This window comes from Suillus paluster (genome assembly GCF_016628075.1).
Source record: "Suillus paluster strain FC165 chromosome Unknown EDB91scaffold_16, whole genome shotgun sequence".
Taxonomy (NCBI): domain Eukaryota; kingdom Fungi; phylum Basidiomycota; class Agaricomycetes; order Boletales; family Suillaceae; genus Suillus; species Suillus paluster.
Window position 1 is genome coordinate 498,717 of NW_024537576.1, and position 19,570 is coordinate 518,286.

The window sequence follows — 19,570 nt, forward strand, 5'->3', positions numbered from 1 at the left end:
AATGTATCAATAGACCTTTGGTCTTATTGATTGATTGTTTGCCTGCGTTATACTTTAGCTTAACAAAAGGTTAAGCTCTCATCTTACATTGTCATATCCCTTATCAACAAACCCACCACGAACCCGATATGTCCGACGACGGCATGGAAAGCTACTCAGTGAAAGAAATCAGGATTGCTATGCCCCCTGCATTTGATGGTGTTAAAGCAAGAGCCAAGTTATGGTTCAAGCAACTCGAAACCTACCTTGAAGTCAATGAAGGGGTCTATAACGATGACCTTAAGAAAGTCGCATTTGCACTCGCATTAATGTCCAAAGGAGAAGCTGCCAAATGGGCAGAAGGATATTACAAAGCCGAACACGGATATTGGTACAACCATGTCATTATGCCTGCAGTAGCAGCTGCTCAAGGAGTTGCCGCTACCCCAGCAGTCACTGAAAGAAGATGGCGATCCACCAAGCTAGGAACTTGGGGGGAATGGGAAAACACCTTCCAAGTCTATTTCTTTCCAAGAAACGTCAGCATGCAAGCTGTTGCTAGGATGCAAAACGCAAAGATGACCAGAACCATTGAACAATACATTTCCTACTTCAATCGACTCGTCCCTGATGCAGAAATCACCGACGAAAAGATGAAAATCCTCTTCTTCTGCAATGGGCTTTGCGACAACATCAAGGCCGCCATCATTATGTTAGTTGTGGTGATTGAGCACCTTATGGTGCGAGCTATTTGTGTTATGATGTTGCTTCCTCTATTGGACTCTCACTTAGCATGTGATGTGAATTCCTTACTTACTTAGGCAGTGTTTACACTTGTTTACATAGACTCGCCCATAGGTAGCAAGTCCTGTGTTGGTTGCTCTTTAGCAACTGACACTGGACTATAGGTATAGTACACTCATTAGTTTACACAACACAATAGCAACTGACACTGGACTATAGTCCTGTTCACTCTCATTAGCTCACTTGTGGCTTGCTTCACTTAGTTATTCAAACACATTAACCAACCAGAATTACCCAATACTTATGAAGGATGGGCTGCAGCAGCATTCGAGATTGAGTCTTGCAGACATGCTGTCTTCTACAAACATAATGGAGGGAGAGCTTCCAAAGATCCAAATGCCATGGATATTGACAGGATCGATGTCAGTAATGAAGAAGAAGATGAAACTCAACTACGTGCCACCAGACTCTCTAGATCTGAGCAAGACAGATGCCACAAACTAGGCCTCTGCTTTAAATGTGGAAAGAAAGGGTTAATGAAAGATTGCCCTAACCACAGGGACTCTGTGCCTGGTTGGCAACCTCGGAGACAGGTACTGGCCCACGAAACTAAGATCGAGAAAGACGATCAAGAGAAGGAATATCAGGAATTCCTCTCATGGAAGGCTATGAAAGCCGCTTCTTCTTCCAAGAAGGATTTCTGAATGGGGAGACCAGACCGGTGTCGGAAACCCCTAGTACTTCTATCAGACTCATTGTATCTTCTGTAGGTGATTCAAATTCCATGCACATTCCTATTTTGATCGAATCCTGCAAGTCCAATAAAACCGCTGAAGCAGCAGCCCTTATCAATTCAGGCACTGCTGGAACATTCATTGATTGGAAATACGTATGAAAAAACAATTTCTCAACTCACAATCTCTCTTCACAAATTGAAGTCCGGAACATGGATGGAACAAAGAACAAAGCAGGAACCATCACCAAAGCCTGCAACTTGTTCTTCTCAGCAGGAGGACGAACTATGTTCGCTACCTTCCTTATCACGTCTCTTGGAGGTGAAGATATCATCCTCGGACTGCTCTGGCTCAAAAACAAAAACCCACAAATTGATTGGACAAAGAATGAAGTTTCACTAGAAGAAGATCCAATCATGATCAAAACTCTGTTAGAATAACCAAGTGAACCAAGCCACAAGTGAGCTAATGAGAGTGAACAGGACTATAGTCCAGTGTCAGTTGCTATTGTGTTGTGTAAACTAATGAGTGTACTATACCTATAGTCCAGTGTCAGTTGCTGAAGAGCAACCAACACAGGACTTGCTACCTATGGGCGAAGTCTATGTAAACAAGTGTAAACACTGCCTAAGTAAGTAAGGAATTCACATCACATGCTAAGTGAGAGTCCAATAGAAGAAGCAACATCATAACACAAATAACTCGCACCATAAGGTGCTCAATCACCACAACTAACACTCCCCCCTGATTGTGCACCTCTACACATCTCAGCTCCCCCTCAAGCTACTCAGTCCCATCATCTGGCAGAACAACTGCACCTTGGGTCGAGCCAATGCCTTGGTCAGGATGTCAGCTGGCTGGTCAGCAGTGGGCACAAACACTGGTGCAATAATCTCCTTGTGCACCACATCTCGAAGCCAATACCAGCTGAGATCAAGCTGCTTCATCCGACCATGGTGCTCTGGGTGCTTGGCCACAGAGATGGCGCTCTGGTTGTCGATCCTAAGGACAGAGGGTGCAGTGGCAGGGAAGCCCATCTCAAACAAGAGATTTCGCATCCAGCGGATCTCCTTGCCTGCCTCAACTGCAGCCATGTACTCAGCTTCAGTGGTGGACAAGGCCACAATGCTTTGAAGCTTCGACGACCAGGAGACAGCACCAAGGCCAATCTTGACCAGGTAGCCACCAGTGGAGCGACCAGTGTCTTTGCATCCACCATGATCAGCATCAGAGAATGTGGAGAAGAGTTCGATGGAATTGGGATCAGGAGCATAGGTGATGGAGTAGTCTGCAGTGCCCTTCAGATAGCGGAAGCAGGTGCTTGACAGCTTGCCAATGGGCAGGGCCAGGGTTGGAGTTGAATCGAGCTAAACAGCCAACAGCGTAGGCAATGTCTGGTCTGGTGGTGGTGGCAAGATACATCAGAGCACCCACAGCTTCAAGGTAAGGAGTGGATCGCATGTCCTGAGTCTCATCAGCAGTCTGGGGACACTGAGCACGAGTGAGTCGAAGATTGGGCTGCATGGGAGTGGAGACAGGCTTGCAATCAGCCATGCTGAAGCGATCAAGGATGTCAAGACAGTACTGGTGCTGGGAGATGGTGATGGAGTGCTTGGAGCGATCCCTGTCAATCTTGATGCCTAGAAGCTGGGTGGTAGGGCCTAAGTCTCGAAGCTTGAAGTGCTGAGACAAGTCCTTGATGATCTGATCAATTGCGGAAGCAGACTTTGATGCAAAGGTCATGTCATCAACAAAGACAGGCAAGATGATCCTAACTTCACCCTTGACATAGATATAGATGCTGGCATCAGAGTAGGACTGGGTGAATCCAATAGACTCAAGAACAGAGCGCATTTTCTTGTTCCAGCGATTGCCACCTTGCTTGGTTCCATAGATGCTCTTCTGAAGAAGGCAGACCATCTTCTTTGGATCACCTTCAGCAAAGCCTTCAGGTTGTTCCATGTAGACGTCGCAGTCCATCTCCCCATTGAGATAGGCATGTGAGATGTCGATGGAGCGAAGGTGGAGGTCATGGATGGCAGCCATAGCAAGGACAACGCAAATGGTGGGCATACGCACAGTTGGAGCAAATATTTCGACATAGTCAAAGCCAGGACGCTGGTTGTAGCCCTTGGCAACAAGTCTGCCCTTGTAGCGCTCAATAGAGCCATCAGCATTGCGCTTCACCTTGAATATCCACTTGGAGCCAATGACCTTGATTCCAGCTGGTCTAGGTACGAGTTTCCAAGTCCCATTGCTGCGATGAGCATTGAGTTCCTCAAGAGCTGCTTGATTCCACTGCTCTGCATCAACTCGAGTCAATGCCTCCCTATAAGACAATGGCTCGGTGGAAGAGCTGGTAGACAAGGCAAGCTCAAATCCTTGAGCAAAGTCAGCATCCTCAGTCTCATCATCAACAACATCAGTTAGCTGAGCTGGAGATAGCTTCCACCAGTCTCTGGGAGGTTGCCTGTTGCGTCGAGGGAGTCTGGCACCAATTCCTATGGGAGATGGTGGTCAAGGAGGTGGATTGGGACGAGCTGCAGGAGGAGGAGTGACTGGATCAGGAACAGGGACGACAGGTGGGACATCAGGAACTGCTGGAGGCACCACATCTCCCCCTTGATCCAGTGACTCATCAGAACTGGACTCATCATAGTCAGAGTCAGAGTCAGAGTCATCTGAATGAGGAGGATAGTAATAGGAGGGCGCTGCTGGGGGCTCAGAGGTAGTCTTCGACTGTCTGGGAGGATGGGGAGCATTGACAGGAGGTGCTGGAGCGATGGGAGCTGGAATGGATGGACTGGATGGGCGCTTGGACAGAGGGAAGTATCTTTCATCAAAGTCAGCCCTTTCACAGATGATTGTCTTCTTGGAGGTGGGGTTGTAGAACTTCCAGCCCTTGTAGCCAGCAGGGTAGCCAATGAAGACGCACTTTCCATGTGGGAGCCAAGTCCATCTCTCTTGTCCCTCTGGACGTGCACATAGTGTTAGTTGTGGTGATTGAGCACCTTATGGTGCGAGTTATTTGTGTTATGATGTTGCTTCCTCTATTGGACTCTCACTTAGCATGTGATGTGAATTCCTTACTTACTTAGGCAGTGTTTACACTTGTTTACATAGACTCGCCCATAGGTAGCAAGTCCTGTGTTGGTTGCTCTTTAGCAACTGACACTGGACTATAGGTATAGTACACTCATTAGTTTATACAACACAATAGCAACTGACACTGGACTATAGTCCTGTTCACTCTCATTAGCTCACTTGTGGCTTGGTTCACTTGGTTATTCTAACACATAGGCAGTGCATCCCCAAACTCGAAGATGTGAGACATCAGGCTTATTACCATGCCACAGCTCATAGGGTGTAGCGCTGTCCACAGCTTCAGTAGGGCATCTGTTCCAGACATGGACCAGAGCAGCAAGACACTCGCCCCAGAAGGCCTTGGGAAGCCCAGACTCGTCCAGCATAGCAGTGAGTCGCTCAGAGAGGACTCTGTTAGCTCTTTCAGCAACCCCATTCTGCTGTGGTCTAGCACGAACAGTGTGCTGCCTCTCAATGCCGCACTGGGTGGTGAATTCAATGAAGGCATTGCTCATGTACTCCCCTCCCTTGTCATCTCTGAGGATCTTTAGCTTTCGCTCAGACTGGTTCTCAGCATAGGCCTTGAATGTCTTGAAAGCCTCAAAGACATCAGACTTAGCTTTAATAGGGAGCACAAAGCGAAATCGAGAGAAGTCGTCGATGAATGTGACCCAATAGCGATAGCCAGAGAAGCTGGGGTAGGGGACCTTATGGACATCGGTGTGGACAAGCTCCAGAGGTCGAGTAGCACGCCATTGAGATGAGGGGAATGGGTTTGCATGCATCTTGCCAGCTAAGCATGGCTCACAGATGGGATCTGGCATTTTCTTCGAATCTAGCTTGAGTCCAGTGACCATGTCATGATCAATAAGCTTCTTGACACCTGCTAAGTGATGGTGGGCGAGTCTCCTGTGCCATAGGTCCAAGTCCAGAGGTAGAGTGGTCGCTGCAGAGGCATATTCAGAGAGAGGGATGGTGGAGCCATCTAAGAATGCTGCATTGCTGCTGCTGATGGGTGCAACAAACAATGTGGTGCCTGTAGGACGCTGAAATGACATCTTGGTGGAGTCAATGGTGACATGGAAGCCACTGTGGCGAGTGAGGTAGAGGACAGAGAGCAGGTTGTTGCGAAGGTCAGGGACATGCAACACTCTTGAAAACTCGACAGGTCTAACGCTCTTGCCATCAATGACTGGGTTGAAGACCACAGTGCCAACACCAGCAGAGTAGACAAAGGTGTTGTCAGCTAGCTTGATAGGGATGCGATTTGGAGTGTAATTGCGAAGCCAGTGACGATGAGGGGTCATGTGGGATGTGGCACCTGTGTCTGCATTCCAGTCGACAGTAGCATCAAGTTGGAGTGGACAGATTGTGCTTGATGGGTCAAAAGAGCGAAGACAAGCAGTGCCAGCAAACTCAATGATAGTAGAGTTGATAGGAATAGGAAAGGAAGTGGGAGAGGGCGATGCAGTGGGGTCTGTGAGACTCTGAGTCTTCCTGGAGAGCTTCTTGGTCTTCTTCCTCCTGTTACGATGCTGTCTAGAGTACAGGGAGGCAAGGGTAGACCAGATAAGCACAGGATGATCTTCAATAGCATCAATCTGGGACCTCATCTCCAATGGGCAAGCCAGATAGAGTTCCCCAGCAGCTTGGTCAGCCTTAAGGTCCCATAGAGCCTGTGCCTCAGGCTGTGAGTCTGCAGGACGCTTCTCAGAGCCACTGACAAGCAGCCACAAGCCCTTGGAGCGCAGGTAAGACTCCATCTCTGATCTCCAGATAAGATAGTTGGAAGAGCTGAGTTGAGTGATAGTCATGGGCAACATAGCAAGGGATTGGGTGGCAAGTAGGATGGTCTAGGATGATGCAGGACGTTCAGGAAAGCAATGGATAGGACAGGGAGCGACAGGGGGTAGATGACCAAAAGGGGCTATGGAAAATTTCAACAAAGCCACTTGGTTGAACTACTCAAAAGCAACACAATGGGTGTTCCAACAGTCCAAATGGTGCTCAGACACAAAGATAAGGGTTTCCTGGGGCGTAGAATGCGATGGAATACAGTAGGGAAGGAGTGGAGCAGTAGTTGGATGAGGAATGAATGACTTGAGGTCCTTAAAGCGCAGGGCTCATAACCTGTTAGAATAACCAAGTGAAGCAAGCCACAAGTGAGCTAATGAGAGTGAACAGGACTATAGTCCAGTGTCAGTTGCTATTGTGTTGTGTAAACTAATGAGTGTACTATACCTATAGTCCAGTGTCAGTTGCTGAAGAGCAACCAACACAGGACTTGCTACCTATGGGCAAGTCTATGTAAACAAGCATAAACACTGCCTAAGTAAGTAAGGAATTCACATCACATGCTAAGTGAGAGTCCAATAGAAGAAGCAACATCATAACACAAATAACTCGCACCATAAGGTGCTCAATCACCACAACTAACAAACTCTTATCACTGACAGGGCCAGACATGCTTCTATGCAACCAAGAATAGAAGAAATTGTTGACAAAGAAGCATACATCTCCTCAGATGATATTCCCGAGGAGGAACCCGAACTCATATCTGAAGAAGAAGATGATGATGAAATAATAGAGGAACTAGCAGATGACGAAGTTCTTATTGCTTATGTCAAAGGCGAAGAGTTCATTGGAGTCTATGAGAAAACCAATTTCAATTCACCACTTACTCAAGAACATATCCCTCCCACATTCTCATTCGTATCCCGGACAAACAGAATCACCAAGGTTCCAAACTCTGCCAGGTTCATCTTCACTCCATGTCCAATTCAAAAAGCTGCAAATGTCGCACAACAGCTAGCTCAACAAGCGTATGCTAAAGAAATGCTGAAGACATTTGAAGAACTCGTACCTGAAGTCTTTCACATGTACAAAGATGTCTTTGACAAGGCAGCTATGGATACCCTACCCCCATCTCAACCCTTTGACCATAAAATAAAACTCAAACCAGACTTCGAACCACGGTCCTGCAAGATCTATCCTTTATCCGCACTGGAAGAAAAGGCAATGAACGAGTTTGTTGACGAACATTTGGCAAAAGGAACTATTGTACCCTCTCAATCCCCTCAGGCGTCCCCATTCTTCTTTGTAGGGAAGAAAGACGGATCTCTCTGTCCATGTCAAGACTATAGGAAACTTAATGATGCAACCATAAAAGATGCCTATCCCCTTCCTCATATCCCCAATCTCATTGACAAACTAAAGGGTGCAACAATCTTTACAAAGATGGACATTCGCGCAGGATATAATAATGTCCGCATCCATGGGCCAGATAGATGGAAAGCAGCATTTAAGATGTCAAGAAGTCTCTTCGAACCTACTGTCATGTTTTTCAGTCTCTGCAATGCTCCCGCGACCTTCCAAGCTATGATGAACAACATCTTCTCCAACATGCTTGACGAAGGATGGATGGTCATTTATATGGATGACATCTTAATCTTCTCTAAAGATATCAAATCCCACTACCAATGAACTGCTCGAGTATTACAATGACTCCGAGACCATCAACTTTCCTTAAAACCCGAAAAGTGCGTATTTGATACCACTGAAGTTGAATACCTCGGCCTCCTCATTCGTCCTGGACAAATCTGCATGGACAAAGTCAAATTAGACGGTGTAGTCAAATGGGAACAACCAACTACCGTCAAGCATGTTCGATCATTCCACCCCTGTACTTTCAATCCCTGACAAAGACTCGCCTTTGGCAATCGCAGTGGATGCATCACTTTATGCTACTGGAGGAGTACTTCTACAGAAAGACTCCAACGGCAATTGGCATCCCTGCTCCCTCCTGTCCCAAACCTTCTCTCCTGCTGAACGGAATTATCAGATCTTTGATTGGGAACTGCTGGCCATTGTACGAGCCTTAGAAGCTTGGTGCCATTACCTTGAAGGCTCCCTTTTCCCAGTTCTCATCATGACTGACCATAAAAATTTGACCTACTTTCGCCAAGCACAACAACTGAATTGCTGACAAGCTCACTGGCTGTTGTTCCTCTCCCATTTCAACTTGCAACTACAACATGTACCCGGCAAAGATCTTTCCGTTCCCGATTCCCTTTCCCGCAGACCTGATCACGTCCCAGTCGATGCTACAGACAACTTGGATGTCACTATGCTACCTGATGGGTTGTTCATCAACCTTATCGACACCGTTATGTGTGACAAACTTCACATCTCCTTGTTAGTTGATGTTGTGGTTCAGAAAACCATTGACGCTCTCTCCAATCCTGCTCTGCCTCTCCCTATGAAGACTGCACTTTTGGACTGGACCTTTTCCAATAATATTCTCACCTTCAAAGGCCGTGCTTACGTCCTACCTGGACCCCTGTGACGAGAACTCATTTCCCTTCATCACAACAGCCCTACTGCTGGACACCCCGGCCATTTTAAAACACAAGAACTTTTGTCTCGTGACTATTGGTGGCCAGGCCTTCCCACCTTTGTACGCAAATACATTGAAGGCTGTGCTGTTTGTCAACAAAATAAAGTCAAACACTCACCCTACTGTTCCCCCTCTCTTTCCAATTCCCACCCCCACATCTTCCCGCCCCTTTGCACAATGCTCTGTGGACCTCATTGTCGATTTACCTCTGTCCAATGGCTTTGATTCTATCATGGTTGTGGTAGACCATGGGCTTACGAAGGGGGTGGTGCTCACGCCTTGCAACAAGACGATTGATGCAGAAGGAGTCGCAGATGTATTCTTCAAACGTGTCTACACACGGTTCGGCCTCTATGATAAAATCATCTCTGACAGAGGACCCCAATTCACAGCCAAGTTTGCACAGGAACTAGGAAGACTCTTGGGATACAAAATCGCCCTCTCAACTGCATTTCATCCTCAAACCGATGGAGAAACAGAATGAGTAAACCAAGAATTAGAAGTATATCTTCGCATTTTCTGTGCAAATGATCAGACTTCGTGGTCAGACAAACTTCCCATGGCAGAGTTCGTACACAACTCTCGCCACCATTCCGCATGAAATGTGTCACCATTCTATCTGATGATGGGATACCATCCACAAGCTCTACCATTGGCTACCGAAAAATTGGATCTTCCAGCCATAGAAGCAAGAATATCAGAACTCCAGAAGGCTTGAGAAGAAGCCCTATCCTCTCATGTACTTGCCAGACAAACCATGAGGCAAAGAATCACCCGATCATTCACACCTTTCAAGAAAGGCGACAAAGTTTGGCTAGAAGCAAAGAACCTTCATCTTAACTACCCAAATAGGAAACTAGCTCCCAAATGAGAGGGACCTTTCACTATCTTGGAAGTTCTCGGACCAGTCACATATTGTCTAAAACTCCCGAACCAATGGCGTGTTCATCCAGTATTCCATGCAGCACTTCCTAACCCCCTATCACGAGAATGAAGAACATGGTCCCAACTTCCCATTGCCACCTCCTGACCTTATCAATGGAGAAGAAGAATATGAAGTAGAAGCTGTTAGAATAACCAAGTGAACCAAGCCACAAGTGAGCTAATGAGAGTGAACAGGACTATAGTCCAGTGTCAGTTGCTAAAGAGCAACCAACACAGGACTTGCTACCTATGGGCGAGTCTATGTAAACAAGTGTAAACACTGCCTAAGTAAGTAAGGAATTCACATCACATGCTAAGTGAGAGTCCAATAGAGGAAGCAACATCATAACACAAATAACTCGCACCATGAGGTGCTCAATCACCACAACTAACAGAAGCTATCCTCGGACACAAAGGAACTCTCTCACGACGACACTTCCTTGTCAAATGGAAAGGTTACCCATCGGCCGACAATGAATGGTTGTTGGAGTCTGATTTAGCCAACCCTGCTGAAATCTTGAATAGATATAAGCAGGCACATCAACTCATTCCTCTCTCAACTTGAACCATCATCACTAAACCATTCAGACAATGCCCTCTACCAGTGGATGTAACTATGTCTCCTCCAGTGCTGAAGATATAAACCTCGTCATCATGCACAACAGCACCCCCAATGTTCCTATTCCGAATCTTCGCTTCCCTGTCTTCTCACCTCGTCCTCATTATATGACTATCAGTCAATGAAACTCGCCTGAGGTACCACCTCAGGAGTCTCCATTTCAGTACACTAGCTCACCTACGCCACCCCCATTACCATTTCACGAACTCCCACTAGTCCCACTATGATTAGACGTCATGAGCATGTTGCAGCTTGTCGTAGAGCAGCCCCTTGGAGAGTTGCAACTGACCCCTACTTGTCCGATCTTGAAGATCATAGACTTCGCCGTAGGATTATGCTGTCGTCACAACTCTTCAAGAATCCTATTAAAGATGCTATCGACACTGAGCCCACACTCAATGCCCTTTACGACCTCTACCATCTTGGAGATTGTCTCGAATATACCTTAGAAAGGTATAATGGCAAACACAGGGAAAACGAGCTTTTCTCTCTCGACTATAGCATCAGAGACACCAAAGAGAAACTCCAACAGTTGACATTGATCGTCATGGAAGAACATGGTTTCTTTGAAGCTCTAGGAGGTCTTGGGGGAACTGAGGACGACAGATGATGTAGTCTTTGATGAAAGTCTGGGACTTTCCACGTAAGAAGGGGGTGATGTTACGGCTGTGTTGTTTTTTCATTCTAGGATACCACTCACCCGCCCGCTATGACCCATTGGTCAACAGGGTATTGGGTAGCACCTTCATCCGTTTGACTCCACATGGAATGCCATTTCCCCCGACATCCCCATCATTGGTCCGCCCAATACTCTGTAGTAACTCCATCTGGTACCTCCTCTTTTCAGGCCGACTATTGTTCCAATCCCTGACAAATCCTAGCGCATTGTGCTAGAGGGATCAGAAAAATTGGTAATTTTCCACTCCTCCCGCCAATCCTTCCTATTTTTTATCCAACGCTGGACGTCCACCCAGAGGGGGGAATAGGGACTCCACTCTGTTCCGTTCCCCCACTCATCTGCCCCTCGGTTGCTGCTTATTGATATCCGCTCCGTCCCACAAATCAGCCTGCCAGCACAATCTCAACAAAACATATGATTGATGGATAAAACGATACATTGTACATGGTGGGGAGCGAGCAGATGGACGACTACATGACCATCTTGGCGTCCTCAGCTGCCTCCGCAACCTCCTCCACTCCCGCTTCTGCCACCACCTCAACCTCCGCCCCCTCATTCCCACCTGCGGGTGCAGCAGGCCCCTGCACCTCCTGGATCTCCACATCGGAGACCACTTCCTCCTCCGCACTCTCCACGCCGTAGTCGGCCCCACGACTTTTGCTCCCTTCACTTGCAGACCCGAAGTGCCTCAGAAGCAGCGCCTGCAAATGCGCCTGCCCCTCCATGAATTTCTCCATGGTGGGGACCCCCTGCTCCATCGCAGCCCGACTCCCCTCGACCGCGCACACGCTCCGCTCCGACATCAGGATGCTCCGCTCCAGGAATGCGTTGGTCCAACTCAGCTTGTTCATGATATCATTGGCGGCCTGCACCCAGGCCTGGTCATCATACAGGTCTCCTCCTCATCCTCGCCGAGCACAGTCCCTTGCCCAGAGGACATACGCCCCATCGGACTTGGGCTTGCCTGCCTCTGTTTTCCCTTTCCACATGGAGAAGGAGTCCCTGCCTGCGCCCACTTCTTGCCCCGGGAGACCGCGCCTGACCCAACCATTGGATTGCACTTCTTCTTCTTGATGACGTAGGAGTCACAAGCACTGTGCTTCTCCAGGACGGAAAATTTCAGCTGCATCAATAAGCCAGAAAAGAAAAAACTCACCTTGCCATCCATTGCCCTGCCCCAAGTGCATACCGCCCCAGAAGCGAAACATCGCTGGCAGTCAGCGGGCACCTTTCCGACAGGGGCCATCGGAGTAGCGCCCTTCGGAACGTCAACAACTGATCAAAATAAATCAAACAAAATACTCACCACCACACTCATCACCTCCCACAGTATGTGGCGATTCTCCGCAACCTTCTGTCGCAGCTCTGCCTGCTCCGCAAACAACTCCGCCTGTCACTTCTTCTCCATCTCCTCCCATGCCCTCCGCTTGGCCTCTGCACGCTCACGAGCAGCCTCAGCCTCCTCCTCTGCAGCCCGCCTCTCCAGCACTGCAAGTTGTCCTCCGCAAGCTTGCGGGACGTCTTCTTGGAAATAGTGTCGAAGCTGAGGGTATTGATATCAGGGAGAAGGGAAGTAGGGCTTCAGAAATTTTCTTTGCCAAAATTTTATAACTAGCGCAATATTCTCAAAACCCTTCTCATCACCTCATGTTCTGGTTCTTCAGTCCTCTTGGCCTCGAGGGCTCGGCCCAAAGGGGGGGATACTGTCATATACCTGATCCGACCGCTCCAATATTGATATCCGCTCCGCTTTCCGACCCCCTCCGCTCCATCCATCCTCCACTCCGTCCAACCACAAGTCCACATTCTGCCCCTACGCTTCCGCTCAACCGCTCAACCAGTCCCCTTCCATAAACCTCCCCATTCAACTGGACCTCTTTCCCCTTTTAGATATATACTTCCCCCTTTAGTACATAGACCCTTACTTCTGGACAACCGGTAATTCCTATTACCGCTCGATCACTGATCCAACACGTACATATTGATATCCGCTCTGACTTATGTCTTCACCTATGTAAAGTACTTACAAACTATATCCTTGGTACATAGCTTTACTACATAGTTATCCTGATCACTGCCTCATACATAGAAGTATATAACATATCCTGTACTTAGATATTTTCCTCAGTCTTAATATTACTTGTCTTCTTGCAGTTACATCTTGTGAGAATTCTCAGTAGGACCTTGCCTCCTCTGGACACAAGTCTCAACTTGTTGTTACCTCCAACCCTCTGACCCTCCGCTCCGACTTAGAGCCATGCTCTAAGTCTTCCCCTTATACTCTGCCCCTATCAAATATTCTCCCTTGTCCCTCCACATTATCCTCTGCCTTCCCCGCCCCTACCAGCATTCCCCTGCTCCTATCCACTCTCTGCATCACTCCCCACCTTCTCCGCTCTGCTCCTAGTCAGCCCGCCGCTAGTAGTTCTTATTCCCCGACCCTCAAAGCGGACCAAAGTGGTCCATTCATCCTATCGTCGGACAATGTCAAACCCACTCCAAATTCGAGGCATGTACTCAGCTAAGGGCGCAGCGCAAGAGCTGAAGCCAAGCCCTGACCCCTCTGCTTCTTGAGTCGGCATGGTACCTAACAAATGCATGACATTTGAAGCACCTTTACAACATATCTCAACTCCTGGGTTTCAGTGGAACACTAGTTCCTGGTCTAAGCACATACACAGGTCTTGGAGAGAGTGCCAATGTACCAGATGCATGAATCCTGGTAAGACCATACTTAGGGACAAGGCAGAGTCTGAGGGGCTTGGCTTCAGCTCATGTACTGCACCCCTTACCCAAGTACATGCCTCTAATTTCAGATTATAGTCTGACAAGAGTTCTATATGCTCCAACAGGATGTCAGAGCAGAGGCTCTCCAAAGGAGGGCTGACAGACTACCAGATGAGCATGGGAAAGTTGGATGGGGGTTGGACCACCCGACAGGGGAGAAGCAGAAGACTACTATGGTCAGAACCAACAGTAGAGGTGGAGTGTGTTGAGATATGATCCATGACGGGATCTGTTGATCCATCAAAGCATCTGGTACCACTCTAATATCCTATCTGTCATTGAGTGTTTCACTATCATCGAATGTCACTTACCTGGTTATGATAATTTCTCTCTCTCCCTTGCTACTTAAGATGGGCAAACACCCTCGTTACACCTCAGTCTCTTTACCGTTGACTGAGGTGTGTATGTTTTCTCTTACCTTACATTTACCATACTCATTAGCATGTTTAGCTCGCAGTGTTAGGTTCGTACATTGGGAATTCAGTCTCTTTACCGTTGACTGAGCTCTCACCTTCTGACAGGTTATGAACCCTGCCTAAAGGACAGCAACACTTTCTTACCAAGTTCTCGCTGACTCTCTCATATCCTCGGCACTTATCATTATACAATGTCTTCATCTGACACTCTCCTGAAGACCAAGAAATACCCGCACAAGAAGCTCACCCTCGACAGCTCTAATTATTCCCAATGGGCAACAGGTTTTAAGATGTGGGCTGGCGGTATCGGGCTATGGCCCTATGTCAGTGGGGACAAAGTAGAACTGTCCCCACCAGCCCAGCTCACAGACCCTGACCAAAACATCATCCACAAAGAGAAACACGACAAGCGGGTGAAAATCTACAAATAACGTCAACTTCTCGCTCTCAGTGCTCTCTCTACAGCCACACATTGCTTGGATCGCCCTGGAGAAGAAGTACCTTCCTCAGAAATCCATTCAATTCAACCAATATCTCAATCGCCTATTCACGCTCCCAAAGGCACACGACAGCCCATCCATCGCAGAAACACTACAAACACTCATTGTGTTGAAGTCAGACCTCGCAGCACTCTCAGTCGCACCATCTGCATCCTTAGCTACTCCAGCTTCTACTACATCTCCTGGTGCCACTACTGTGAAGGAGGAATACAAAATCCCAGACACCATTTTCGTGCACATTCTCCTCCAAGCTCTCCCCGACTATTACAACCCCCTTCACCAAACGCTTGTTAATAGCGACACCTCGCTGGACTTCAACGATATCGTGAATCGGTTAAAGACCCAGGAGCTGCATCGTGCAGGGACTACTAGTGTGCCAGAGCATATTGCCATGCTCTCTGGACATTGGGGCAACAGTGCACCTCCCAAGACTAGTGATTGTGTCCCTCCCAAGGGCTTCGACAAGTCGAAGGGAGATGGTTGGATCGTAGGATGGAGGCCCAAGTGTGGCCACTGCCAGAAGGCTGGTCATGTCTGGGCACAGTGTCGTGCACGGCTTGCTAAGGATGAGAAGAAGTCAGCACCACGTTCGTCCCCTGCCGCTGTTGCCGCTAACATGGAATCTCCATTGGCAGACCAAGCTGACGAACCTATCACATCCCCACCATTCATCCTTACCCTAAAAGACCACTCCGCCAACATCTCATCCACTCTTGATCTACCCGACAGGATGTTTCATGTAGACTCTGCTGCGACTGCTCACATGGAGCCTGAAATATCACGCTTTTCCCACTATACCAAACTGCGTGAACCAATCCGTGTGAGGTTGGCTGATGAACATGTGGTCCTAGCCCCAGGATGGGGTAGAGTGAGACTTCTCCTGCACTACGGCGCATCACTAACGGAGCACGACTTTGAGTTTCTGCACATTCCCAACTTACGGTGCACACTCATCTCTGTCTCTGCTCTCGCTTCAGCTTGTATCTCCTTTACCACAAACTCAAAGGGTGGGATGCTATGCTCCAAAGATGGAGACGGCCCATGTCTCGCCCATGTGCACCCACAGGGTGGTCTATACTTGCTTGATGCCGCCTACTGTGCTCAGGGAACTCCTACTCCCATGCGTGCAATGCTCTCTCAGTCGCCAAATGTGCCCTCCTCACTCAATACCTGGCATAATCGCCTATGTCATGCTGGGCTATCAACCATCATGAAAGCCATTGGGCACGTTACTGGTATGGACATTGATGCCATGCCACTGGACGACAAGATCGACGATGCTGACTCGATCCATTGCATGTCTTGTGTCATGGGCAAGCACAAGCGCCTCCCTTTTCCCAGTACCACATGCCGTGCGCACGCTACTGCAGAACTAATCCATTTTGACATATGGGGCCCAGTTAATCTCATGTCCTCCTCCGGCGATTCCTATTTTATCGTATTCACCAACAACTATACGCAATATTCAGTGATATATCTCATGCGCACTAAGTCGGATGTGTTTGAACATTTCAAGCACTTCGTACCATGGGTTGAGACTCAGTCTGGAGGCCATGTGAAGCATCTACGCAGCGATAATGGCAGCGAGTACGTCTCAAAGCCTTTCCTCCAATATCTCGCCGACCATGGCATTGAGCATGAGATGACCATGCCCTATACACCTCAACAGAATGGTGTAGCAGAGCGCAATCACCAAACAGTGGTCACGCGTGCCCTCAGTTCACACCACCAGAGCAGCTTTCCATGCTCCTTCTGGGGTTGGGCCATCCTTAACTCAGTGCATGTCAAAAACATCCTCCCTTCCTCCTCACTCACTGGACGCACTCCTTTTGAAGCCTTCTATGGTTGGAAGCCTGATGTGCACTACCTTTGCCCTTTTGGCTGCCTCGCCTATGCTCACATCCCAGAGGACACACATCACAAATATGACTATGTCTTGTGATGGTGCTTCCTCCTTGGCCACATCTGACATGCTGGGTACATGCTCTGGGACCCATCTGCTTGTCGCGTCATCCAATCTCGCCATGTTCACTTTGATGAGCATGTCTTCTATGGAGATCCAACTTCCACACCCCTTGCCCCCCTTGTTGAGCCATTGGTGGAAGATACTTCGTCAGTGGGAGTTGTCCTGCCTTCATCAGTGGGAGCTGCCCCTCCACTTGCTGGTGAGCCGCCAACATCGACCCCTGCTGCTGCTGCGCTGCCGCACGTGTCAGTGGGAGCTGAATGCATTGTCCCACCAGCAGTAGACGCCATTCCTCCACCAGCAGTAGATGCCATTCCTCCAGCAGATCCACCCCATCACATAGCACCCCCAGCAGATCCACCCCGTCACAGCTCTCGCCCACGTTGTCCAGCACAGGTTGGTCACACTGCACCAACCGGCACCAGCACCACGGAGACACCAACACAAAGGATTCCTGTCCATGAACGCTGGACCTATATACCAGAGGTGCCAACCCTTGACAGCACAGATGGACATGGCAATGCAAACAACCAACCCTCCACTACCAAATCTGCAATGCACTCGACTGCAGACACCCCGAAACACTCATGCACCGCCATACCAGACAATCTCAACCAGGCACGAGCATCACCAGACTGGGAGAAGTGGTTGGATGCCTGCAAAGCTGAATTGCAGTCGATGTGAGACCTCCAGACTCACTGACTCATGCCGCTCCCACAAGGACGAAAGGCGATTGGATCACGGTGGGTATTCACCATGAAAACTGATGAAGAGGGAAATGTCACTCGACACAAAGCGAGGTTCGTCGCTCAAGGGTACACACAGGTCGAAGGTATTGACTACACAGAAATGTTTGCAGCAGTTGCCAAATATGACACAGTTCGCATCCTCCTTGCTCTCGCAGGAAAATTCCACCTCGAGCTTGACCAGATGGACATTCGGACAGCTTTCCTCAATGCCGAGCTCAAAGAGGACATCTACCTCAAACAGCCTGCTGGCTTCAAAGACCCTGAACACCTGGATTGGGTGTGGAAGCTTGAAAAAGCACTTTATGGGCTGAAACAAGCAGGTTACAAATGGAATCAGATGCTGGATGAGTACTTGCAGAAGGAGGGGTTCAGATTTGTGAGAAGTGAAGCGGACCATAGCCTATACATTCTTCATGAGGGGAACAAGGTTATATGGTTGGTAATCTACGTTGATGACATACTTGCAGCATCGAACTCTCACAAGTACCTGGATGCATTCAAGGCACAACTCAAACAATGCTTCGACCTCTCGGATCTTGGCCCCGCACGACACTTCCTTGGTATGCACATCACACGAGATCGTGAAAAATGCCTTCTCACCATCAGCCAGAAAGCATACCTCGAGAAGATCCTTGACGGCACTGGGATGCTGACATGTAACCCAGTGAGCACGCCTATGACACTAGGAATTGTCCTGCAGAAGGCCATGAGAGCTCCAACTATGGAGGAGGCAGCCGCCATAGCATCCATCCCGTATCGCAAAACAATCAGCGAACTCAACTACACCATGCGAATGACATGCCCTGACATTGCCTACTCCGTATCATGCCTCTCCCATTATATGGAGAATCCTAGTATCGACCACTATCGCCAACTTAAACACCTTCTCCGATACATTCGCAGCACAACAGATTTGATGCTCATTTTTGGCTCATCAGACGAGGGACTTGTTGGTCACTCAGATTCAGACTATGCTGCAGATCAAGATGATAGCAAGTCTACTAGCACATATGTCTACCAACTATTCAATGGACCCATCAGCTGGAAGTCGCAGAAACAATCTGTCATTGCAACATCCACCACAGAAGCCAAGTACATCGGCCTGTCAAACGCCTCTCGTGAAGCGCTGTATCTCATCCAACTGTTGCACGACTTTCAACTTGACCCTGACCTATATGACCCCACGCTGCTTTACGGAGACAATCAAGCTAGTATTGCACTCTCCAAGAACCCCAAGTTCCATGAGAGAGCAAAACATATCTGTGTCCATTATCACCTCATTTGCAGCCTCGTCGATTCGAAGAAGATCGAACTGCAATATAAATCCACGTCACAGATGATCGCAGACAGTCTGACGAAGGTGCTCCCTCGTCCTGCAGGAGTTCAACATCAAGAAGGGATGGGTCTGCATCAGCAGAATATGCCGGATGCTCCGACGAGTGGGAGTGTTGAGATATGATCCATGACAGGATCTGTTGATCCATCAAAGCATCTGGTACCACTCTAATATCCTATCTGTCATTGAATGTTTCACTATCATCGAATGTCACTTACCTGGTTATGATAATTTCTCTCTCTCCCTTGCTACTTAAGATGGGCAAACACCCTCGTTACACCTCAGTCTCTTTACCGTTGACTGAGGTGTGTATGTTTTCTCTTACCTTACATTTACCATACTCATTAGCATGTTTAGCTCGCAGTGTTAGGTTCGTACATTGGGAATTCAGTCTCTTTACCGTTGACTGAGCTCTCACCTTCTGACAGAGTGGAAAAGACTGCTCAGATGAAGTCCAAAGCAGAAAGGAAATGGAGGTACAGAATGATTAGACCTCTAGGCTCAAGTCCAAAGGGTGGGAAATTTGGGCAATGCACAGAAAGTCTGAGAGGTGCAAAAGGCAGCTGACCTAGGGAGTCAATCCCCAGGCCAACAAACAGGAGTTGACAAGGGCAAGCCCAAGTCCAGGAACAGAAGAGCAGGGCTGTTAAGGTCATA

General features: G+C 48.3%; 1 protein-coding gene across 1 annotated transcript; it reads right to left on the reverse strand.

The window, feature by feature from the left end:
- Positions 1 to 11,629: 11,629 nt before the first annotated feature.
- Positions 11,630 to 12,577, reverse strand: EDB91DRAFT_1080753 (uncharacterized protein; the record flags this gene model as incomplete). The annotated part of the gene is made up of 4 exons (XM_041315276.1): positions 11,630 to 12,060; positions 12,102 to 12,282; positions 12,316 to 12,434; positions 12,466 to 12,577. The coding sequence occupies 4 exons, from the start codon at positions 12,575 to 12,577 to the stop codon at positions 11,630 to 11,632; spliced, it is 843 nt and encodes a 280-aa protein (XP_041179011.1).
- Positions 12,578 to 19,570: the final 6,993 nt, after the last annotated feature.